Raw genomic sequence first — 10,196 nt, 5'->3', positions numbered from 1 at the left:
GTCTCAAAATTTAGTACACAAGGTTGAGTTCTTCTATTTGTTGTTGCACTCTTTTCTCAACTCTCCAATTTATACATACACAAATGGAGAGAGAGAAAGGAAAGAAAGTAATGTGGGGTACCACAGTACCACAGAAGGAAACATGACAGGTTTCTGCTTATTGCTTTTTAAACAACATGAAGCTGCTTGCTTTATTTTTTTCTCAGAAACCTTACTATTGTCTATTGACCTAAAATAGAGAGAGAGAGAGAGAGAGAGCTTATTAAGAAAGACATTGGAGAGATAAAACTCTGTAGTGTCCAAATTTTTCATTAAAGCCTCATATGACTCAAAAACATGGGCTGTGTGTTTATGTGCCCTGCTGTCACCCCTAAACAACTACATCTGAGACAGCCATCCGCTTCCTTCTCTCATTTCTTGTCTTGACTGAGTAAACTTATTCCCTTTGTCTTTCACAGAAAAAGTCCAAGAAAATATAGGCTCAGGTTTTATAGAAAAATCAAAACTGATCCAATCAAAGTAGATTTACAGGAATGTATACTCATCCTCTAAAACCTCATTTTCTTATTTAGAGAAATCATTTTTCTAGGTCCTAGAAAGGTAAATTCCTGGTACACAAAAAATAGATGATTGGGAACTAAGCTTTCTTAGCTGACTTCAGAATCTTCTGCAGAATTTCTGTGAAATTCTTAACTATTGACTTACGAAGACTTTATGTCTAAATAGTAACTGCAATGTTTATTTTTTTAAATGGAATATGTTTAAAAAAGACTCCAGGAAAACATTTTTAAAGTTATTATTGGATGGGAGGAATATGGGGCGGAGTTGGCCTTAGAGAAATGATAGCAGCATTAGTAAAAAGGATTTTAAAAAGCACATGCTGGGCTCAAGTCAGTATAGCTCCAAAAGACAGGACTGAGCAAGAAGGATCAGAAGGACAAGATGAACGATGTGAAGCTTGCTGTCTTGGGTGGCGAAGGAACAGGCAAATCTGGTGAGTGGTGTTGCATACTGTGGCATGGTGCAGAGTGTAAAACGAGTGAGAAATATATTGACCTAATAGGTAAATTAAATATAGCTACATAATTATGTGTACTACTTTTCATTTGGAGTTTTCATTTTTATGAGGAAGTAATGCAATTAACTGTATATTTATAGAACTTATAGGCACTTTGAGAAAGATAACTGTTTGAAGTATTAATTTGTAGGAATAACAGTAAATCACTCCATTACCATCCCACCTACTTCTCACTCTAACACACCTGCCCTCACATCCACTAGTGGCCAAACAATGGCCCTGAACTGATTCTTCTGCTCGGAGCCTAAGGGTGGAGAAGAATGCAGGGAGACCTGTGGATTATGTTTTAAATGCAACATTCCTGAGGTGAAAAAACAGGATGGGCGTGGCTTTGTAGATGCCTGCAGACTGAGCAACAGGTGCCCCTGACTTTGGAAGTCACGGTTTTGTTTTATTTTACCGGATTTTGGTTTTGGTTCCGTTATGATGGTGGTGAGGATGCCATCAATAGAGCTACCTGATCTCAATGAACGATGACAACTGTCCAGACCCAGGAGCTGCAGCAAGATAAACCCACACTAGAGGTCTTTCTTCTGTTTCCTGGGTTTTGAAGTCCCTCTATCCTTGCAAACAACTGTGTGATAAACAAATGTGTGATATTGTCCTTGTTACTATTAGAGCCAGATTTGACCTGGTAAAGAATATAAAGAGATGGTATAGTTCTTGAATCTGAAACTTAATGAGAACTCTGTTTCTGTTACATAAAGTAAGCTGTCTTACCTGTTTGCATTCATGAATTAATTACATAGTGATTTGAATAGGCAGATCACTTTCTAGTCTTTTAATCTTTATGGTTGTACAGTGAAAATCTTGATGACTATTATTTAGACTAGAATTTAATAAAGCTTTAAGGTCTGCGTTAATGCTTGGTAATTTTTGAGCTGAAAGATAAAACCTTATGTACATAACTAAGTTATCTGTATCCTAAAATAGAAAAGACCCTAAGTCCAGCCTGTTTGTCTTGTAGCACTTACAGTAAGGTTTCTTACCAAGCGATTCATTGGAGAATATGCTTCTAATTTTGGTAAGTCACCACTTTAGACTTTTTTTTTTAACCTTTAAAATTTCATCATTTTAATTAAACCACAATTAAGGTCACTGAAGCATTTTGGTAGAATTTTCCATTTTTGCATTTTTCAACAACTTATTTATTCAGATTCTGGTTGGAAATATCAAAATAGGTACTTGAATAGAATGTGCTTTTATGATAAAATTCACCCAATTTGATGTTAAGTGAGATGGATTAGGAAGTCAGTTTGTTTCAGTCTAGAATTAGAAGAACATTAAAACTAAGATCCCCCTCTCCTAATATTGTGAAGTGTGTCAGTGTGAATATTTTTGTAAACTATGAAACAGTTTTGAAATTAAATAAACATTTGTTGAAAGATGAAGACATATTAATCATAAAAGCACTAGTAACTACAAAATAAAGCTTATTTTAATTTATTCCCATGTGAAAATAATGGGAAAATTATACCTTGATTAAAGATCATATCAAAATTATCTAGGTTGCTTATCTAAGTTTCAGAGAAATTCTAAAACAAGTGTTTTAATATAATCTTAGAATAATTTTACTAACTCTGCTCTAAATTTATTTTGTTCAGAATTAGCATGACATATGGGAGATATCAGAGTGAGGCATTAATAAAAAGTGAGGAACTTTGCCAGAGTTTTGAGTATATTTTTGGCTCAGCAATTAATCAATATTAATACTAATATTAATAATCAACATTAGTGCTAATTAGTACTAATATCTCACCTGATTTAAGACATGAGGGAAAAGTGATTTTGCTTTATGTTTTTTAAACAAGAACAGCAGAGTATAAAAAAATTATGAGAATTGGAAGAAAGGGGAATGATTCTGATTTTTTTGTGCAATAATTCTTACTTAGATTAAGAGGAAGTTATAATTGAAAACGTGTTTTTCCATAAGAAATAATCTCCTCCACCAAAAAAAGAAAGAAAGAAAGAAAGAAAGAAAGCAAGAAAGCCTCCATTCATGAGGTAGCATTATTCCAGAATTTTAGAAACTAACGTTAAGGTATTATATTGTATTACTTTCTACACGTATCTAACATACTACTTCAATCCATGTGACATTGGGAATATTTTAGGGAAAGTGCTTGAAAACTGATTAAAGATAGAAGAAATACATAGAAAAAGAAATTCCTATTGTTTAAATTCTCAGGTGAAAAACCTCTGTCAAAAACAGTCAATATAACACAAAGAGTCAGGCAGGAGAAGATGTTCCACAATTACAAACCCAAACCAACACAAATAAAACCACACCCAAAAATAACAACAGCAACAACAACAACAAAAAAATCACCTTAATCTTTTATAAGATATAGTTATATAAACAAATGAAGTGTGTACATTCCAGGCTGGTACATTTCCATTAAAAAATATATGACTTAGAGACATTTTGAAAAGACAAACAAATGAGCAAAAAGATCATCACTGCATGAGGAAAAACTGGCAGAAAATGATTCCATCTTGTAAATGAAGACCAGAAGGGGAAATAATAAGATTCTAAAAAGTTAAGAGTTAGTGACCCCAGCTGACAGTTTTTGATTTTTGAGTAGATATGTTTAAACGTCTAGAAGGAACTTGTAGGGTTCACAGTCAGTAGTAACCTATGAAGTTACAAGGAACTGTCTGAAAACATATTTTAAGGTTTAATGAAACTATAACAAATTTCATTAAATGTAACCTAAAAGGATTTTAAAATGCATCCTTAACCCCTGAAGTCAGCTCCCCAAATCTTGCTCTATCTTTTTAACTATGGGTTATGTTGCCAGAATGGGTCATGATTTTTTTGTCAGTGTGCCATTTTGGAGAGAAGTAGGTCTTTTATTAAACTCTGGAGGAACAGTTACAGAGAGGAAGTCTTTTATTCATTAAACAAATATTTATTGAGCACCTACCATGTCCCAGGTATTCTTCTAGATAGAGAGGCTACAGTATTGAACAAAATAGACAAATATCCAAGCCCCCATAAGATTTATATTCTGGAAGGAAGGGTCAATTAAAAAAAAAGAGTATAAGTTATGTCAGATGATGATAACTGCTATAAAGAAAAAGAAAATATCATGGGGGAATGGCACTAATATGGTATGTTAAAATTTAAATTTAAAATAGGGTAGTCAGGGTAGATTTTGCCGAGAAGGTGTCCTTTATTTGGACAGAGAAATAAAGGTGGTGAAATTGAGCCATGAAGATATCTGGAGGATTACATTCCAGGCAGAAGAAACAATTACCAAAATTCTGAGGGAGGAAATTTCTGAAAAAAGTTGAGGAACGCTATGGAGGATGGTGTAGTTTGTGTGCAAATAATTTAAGAGTATAGCCAAAGAAGTCATAGAAGTGATGGGAGACTAAACAAAGAGGGACATTTTCAGGCATTTTAAAGGCTTTGGTTTATCCAAGTGAGATGGGGAGCCATTGGAGAGATTTGATCAGACAAGGGATATGATTTGGCTACAAGGTTCACTTTTGCTCCTGTGTTGAGAATAGACTAGGCACAAGAAGGGAGTTAAGAAGGAGGTAAAACAGAGAGATGAATGAGGAGGTTTTGTAATACTCTAAATAAAAACTGATGGCTTGGATCATAGTACTAACAATGGAGATAATGAGAAACAGATAAATTCAAACTATACTACAAAGATAGAATAAAAGGAATTTCTTTTAACATTTATTTATTTTTGAGACAGAGGGAGACAAAGCATGAACAGGGGAGTGTCAGAGAGAGAGGGAGACACAGAATCTGAAACAGGCTCCAGGCTCTGAGCTGTCAGCACAGAGCCTGACGCCGGGCTCGAACTCACAGACCGCGAGATCATGACCTGAGCTGAAGTCGGCCGCTTTACCGACTGAACCACCCGGGTGCCCCTAAAAGGAATTTTTAATAGGATAAATATAGGAGGTAAAAGAAAGAAAGGATCAGGGATGACTTAAGGCTTTTAACCTGATAAATTGGAGTTATGGGTATATAATTTAATGAAACAGAAAATTGTAGAAGATACAATCTTTTCAGGGGAGTCAGGGATTCCATTTTAAGTATTTTCAGGTTGAGATGTCTATTAAGTATCTAAAGGGGGGTGTCCGATAGCAGTAGTTGTTTGTGTCTGAGGTTCAAGGAAGAGGTCTAGGCTGGAGATATAAATTGGGTTCATCAGCAATAACTGTTGTATAAAAATCTGAATGAGATTAGCCAGGGAGTATAGATAGAGAAGAGATCCATAACCTAGACCCATGTCTGGAGTGTGAGAAGACATGATGGGACAAATGAAAAAGATTAATACGGAGCAACAAAGAATAAAGAAAAAAACATTATAAGGAGGGAGCAGTGATCAGCTCTATTAATTCTACTAGGACACATAAGCTCAAGACAGAATTATCCATTGAATCTAAAACCATAACCTTGATAAGAACAGGTTTATTTAAGTTCTTGGAACTAAAGCCTGATTGGAATGATTCAAAGAGCTGGATGGAGACAGAAATTGGACACAGAGGTGTAGGTACTTACTAAAAGGCTAGGAGAGCAATGTGGCAATAGTTGAAGAGATTGGGGGTTCTAAAGGGTTGTTAAGTTAGGAGAAATTCAGCAGTTAATAATGATATAGTAGAGAGGAACAGTTTATGATGCAGAAGAGAGAGGTGGAATTGGTACGGTTATGTCTTTCAGTAGATCAGAGGAAATGGTAACTAGTTCATGATGAATGGATTGGCCTTGGAAACACAGATAATTCGTCCATAGTTGTAACATGGAAGATAAGTAGATAAGCACAAAAGCATGTAGTTGAATAGATATGGTGGAAAAATTTATTTGTAAGAAATACATATATGTATGAGCAAATATAACATGCATGTATTTGATCACTAACAGTTAAAAAAAGCCACTGTTCTATTCCACTAAAATCTGACCAGTTGAATTTGCAAGACTGTAATACAAATATTAATTTATTTTTTTTAATTCTAGAGTATTTCCATAATGACAATGAATATATGTATATTTTGCAGAATCTGTCTATAGTAAGCATTTGTATTTGGAAGGGAAGCAACTGAACCTAGAAATATATGACCCTTGTTCTCAAGTAAGTAAAACAAAGTATTATTTTATTTTATTTTTTTTCAATCATGATTTGAAGAAGATTGGGTAAGAGTAAATGTAAAGTTGCCAGTCTTAAAACTGAAATGTGTTCTCAATTTTAATTAAAATTTTAAGAGATTATTTTTAATATTATAAACTCCAATATCTATCTATTTTTTGATAAAATGGGTTACCATTAATTAATTGTCTGAAGTGTCAATTATAGGTGGAATATCCCACCAATTTCAATTTGCTTGATTTATTTTCAGCCAAAGAAAGCAAAATTTTCCCTCACAAGTGAACTGCATTGGGCAGATGGGTTTGTTATTGTGTATGACATCAGTGACAGGTCCTCATTTGCTTTTGCAAAAGCACTGGTCTACAGAATTCGGGAGCCACAAACTAGTCATTGTAAAAGGTAAGATATTCTCCATTCCTCTTGCCTTTCCTTTTAGTAAATCATCATAGCTATAAGCATCATTAGGAAGAGCTTAATACAGCCTTCCAATTACAAAATTTAACAGCCCTGAACAATTCACCTTCCATTCCACAGGAGTTACACATGTAGTAAAAGGAATAAGATGAGAATACTTTATATCCTGGCTGACATAAACAGTTACTTGCTCTGAGTAAATGGCTATTTTACAAGACAGCTTCTATTGTTAACATGACACTCACTTGCAAAATGGTACTCTGTACACAAGATAGTTCACTTTTCAACCTTTTCTTTTCATTCCCACAAAAATGTTAAGGATATTAAATAAATCCAAATTTGTTACATTTGGCATCCAATTCCTTGTCGTTGGGTTGTTCAATCTATCAAAGCAAAATAGACTGAATAATCAAACCATTATGAATTCTAAGTATGAGAATACATTTTTCTCTGTTTCACCTCCTAAAATAAAGAACTGATCAATGATTACCCATTGTTAATTGTCTTGACACAAAGAAACTATGAGGGAACGCATATTGCCTTAAACCATTCTTGTATTATTAGATATACATTTACACATGAATTTCCCATTTTCTTTATTTTTTTGTTTGAACCTCTCCCATTTAAAATATTTATTTTTATTTGACATGCTGATATAAAGGATTCTTTGTGCTCTTGATAAGATTTGCCCTTAGAATCCAAAATAACACTTTAATCTGGGAAGCAAGAAGCACAATATTATTACTGAAAATTGGTATATGTGTTTTTGTATCTATTTTAAATGCCCACTATCAAGAAACCATGGGATAATGATTGATAAAGGTTGTTTCCCTGAAGTCAATTGATGTAAATTCTTGTTTATATCTGATTGACCTTAGGTAAACCACTTTAATCTCTAGACCTCATTTTTCTGGTTATAAAACTGATAGAAATATGGTAGGAGAAAAGGATTTGATTTTACTGAGGTAACTTGCAGCTCTGATTTCCTCTTATATTACAGATTTTTGTTTTGAACTTCATTGTTTTAAGCATTAAATGCCTCATATTTAAGCAGCATGACTTAGGTAAAGGATAATAATAAAATTCCTTCACTATTCTTCCAAATCAAAAGAATCACTTAAGCATAGTCAAAACATAAAAATGAAAACACCTATACTTGACATTTTTCAGGCAATCTTCTTAATGTACTAAGTAATTTTTAGAGTATTTCCACTTCTCAATCTGTAGATAGTCTGGGATAGCAAAATATGTTACTGTTTTATAAAATTACATCTGATTATGAGTCACTCTTCAAAATATTTCACTTATCCTTCCCCATTAATCCTTTACAATACTTTTCTGAATTTTATAGAAAAAATATTAATACCCTGAAAAGTCTAACAGACACAGTGCTTTTCCCCTCACCACTCACACACACCATCATGCAAATGAAACTGACTTTTAGCAGAATCTAAAGACAGTATCTTTATAGAAAGAGTTGAAGACTGCATTTATTCATTTCTTCCCTATAGTAGATAACTTGGCAGAGTTCCATGGCATTTATAAGGACTAGTTGTCTTATTCTATCTTTCAAATGAAACCCCGTTTTAGAAATTTGTCTCTGTAACCAAGGAAAAATTATTGATATTTGTTGAAGACATTATCTTAACAAAGAAATGTTTTTCTTTAAAAAACATATTTATATTGAGAGACAGGGAGGGCGAGGCAAGGAGAGAGGGAAAAAGAGAATACTAAGCAGGCTCTGTGCTGTCAGTACAGAGCCCGGTGCGGGACTCACTCCCACAAACCGTGAGATCATGACCTGAGCCGAAATCAAGAGCTGGATGCTTAACCGACTTAGCCACCCAGGACCTCTGGAAACATATTTCTTAAATAAATAGAAAAATTGCACAAGGTCATGAGATTATAACATTTATCTCTAAACTATGGTATAATGGATAATAACAAAGAACAAACAGCAATGAGTATTGAGTAATATTTTTCCCTAGGAAAATTATATCTAAATTGTTCAATTATAGTAGCTATTCAGTAAAAACACATTAGTTAGTCCTTCTCTTTCAATTGATAAGGAAATGAAAAATAATACTTGGTAAGCATCTTTTGCTGACTGTGCTAGGTATTTTTATGTACATCATTTAATTAAATCTCCATGAGAATTCTGTGTAACATGTGCTATTTCACGATTGTTTTACATATAGGGAAAATTAATAATCATGCCTTGTTGGTAAACAGAGCCATTATTCAAGAATAGGTTTGTATCAATGCAAATCCTATACTTTAATAGTCTTGTTACTTCTGTGTCACATACCACATTCTATAATTTTTGTAAATAATTGGGGATTTGTGTCATACACTTACATATGACCATAAGAAGCACATATACACACACAATATTTTTTTGTCCTTAATTAATTTTTATATAAACCTACTAATGAAAAAAAAGAGAGATGTAAAATAATTTTGCCAAAGTTGTGTTCTACATTTCAGAGCTGTGGAATCAGCGGTGCTTTTGGTTGGTAACAAGCAAGATCTCTGTCACGTGCGAGAGGTTGGCTGGGAAGAAGGGCAAAAGCTGGCATTGGATAACCGCTGCCAATTCTGTGAATTATCTGCAGCAGAGCAGTGTCTGGAGGTAGAGATGATGTTTATCAGAATTATCAAGGACATCCTGACAAACTTCAAACTCAAAGAAAAGAGAAGACCCAGTGGATCTAAATCAATGGCTAAACTGATCAATAATGTATTTGGAAAGAGACGGAAATCTGTTTAGCAGACATGTAATCCTAGGGGATTTATTATATCAGAGAGTTTTAAATATTCACATGATAATGAAATTTGCCCTTTGTATGCATTAAAAAAATAGTTCTCTTAGAGATATGAACTGACTGAACATAAACCACAGCTGTGTTTTCAAATATATAGCTTGCCGTTTGGTTGTTTGTATCTTGTACACTCATGCTTCACACCCAGCCTTTTCCTTATTACACAAAATGGCACTCACTATAACTTACCAATGCATTGCTGTATAGTTTGCTTGTATAACTGCTTAATGATTTTATTAAACTACCTCCACAGGCCTCAGTTTACTTTTATTATATTTATTTCTTTGAAAGAAATATGTAGTTATATTTCATCAAGTTGGTAGAAATGCATGAATTTAATTTTTAAAGTGCCTTTCCAGTAACTCAGTGAGTTCTTGATATCGTTTACATCTTGATATTACTTATTGCTCACACTACTTATTTCACTTATAATTTAGACCTTAAGAAGTTGAATTCTCTGCCTGTAAGTATAGTTTGTATTTGGTCTGATAATGAAAAATTCTGCCTTCCATGTAATCCATATAAGAAGGGTAGTTAGCACAAATTAAGTTATACAGCTAAGATCCTTTTCATATAAAAAGGATTGGTTGTTTTTAGTTAATAATAGAGATCCATACATCACAGGGTAAAAGTAAAAGCTGGTTGGCACACATATAACCTTGAAGACCTTATTGCCATGAAAGAAATATTGTATTAGACATTTTGGGCCTTCTCAGATTTCTCTGAGTGCAGTTTCCTTCAGAAATCAACTGTTTACCCTCTGTACTTCAG

General features: G+C 33.7%; 1 protein-coding gene across 1 annotated transcript; it reads left to right on the top strand.

The window, feature by feature from the left end:
- The first annotated feature begins 617 nt into the window (after positions 1–617).
- Positions 618–9,676, top strand: RERGL (RERG like). Its single transcript, XM_042948439.1, has 5 exons — positions 618–994; positions 2,046–2,102; positions 6,101–6,174; positions 6,440–6,588; positions 9,091–9,676. The coding sequence occupies exons 1-5, from the start codon at positions 943–945 to the stop codon at positions 9,371–9,373; spliced, it is 615 nt and encodes a 204-aa protein (XP_042804373.1). The 5' UTR covers positions 618–942; the 3' UTR covers positions 9,374–9,676.
- Positions 9,677–10,196: the final 520 nt, after the last annotated feature.

The sequence above is a fragment of the Panthera leo genome, chromosome B4, assembly GCF_018350215.1.
Source record: "Panthera leo isolate Ple1 chromosome B4, P.leo_Ple1_pat1.1, whole genome shotgun sequence".
Classification (NCBI taxonomy): domain Eukaryota; kingdom Metazoa; phylum Chordata; class Mammalia; order Carnivora; family Felidae; genus Panthera; species Panthera leo.
Note: the sequence above shows the minus strand (reverse complement) of the source record. Positions and strands in the feature narration are given on the sequence as shown.

Excerpts from the sequence above, each read along its gene's own strand:
- RERGL (XM_042948439.1), top strand. The coding sequence starts at position 943 with ATGAACGATGTGAAGCTTGCTGTCTTGGGTGGCGAAGGAACAGGCAAA. Across the intron at positions 995-2,045 it reads CGAAGGAACAGGCAAATCTG|CACTTACAGTAAGGTTTCTT; the intron begins GTGAGTGGTGTT and ends TTTGTCTTGTAG. Across the intron at positions 2,103-6,100 it reads AGAATATGCTTCTAATTTTG|AATCTGTCTATAGTAAGCAT; the intron begins GTAAGTCACCAC and ends TATATTTTGCAG.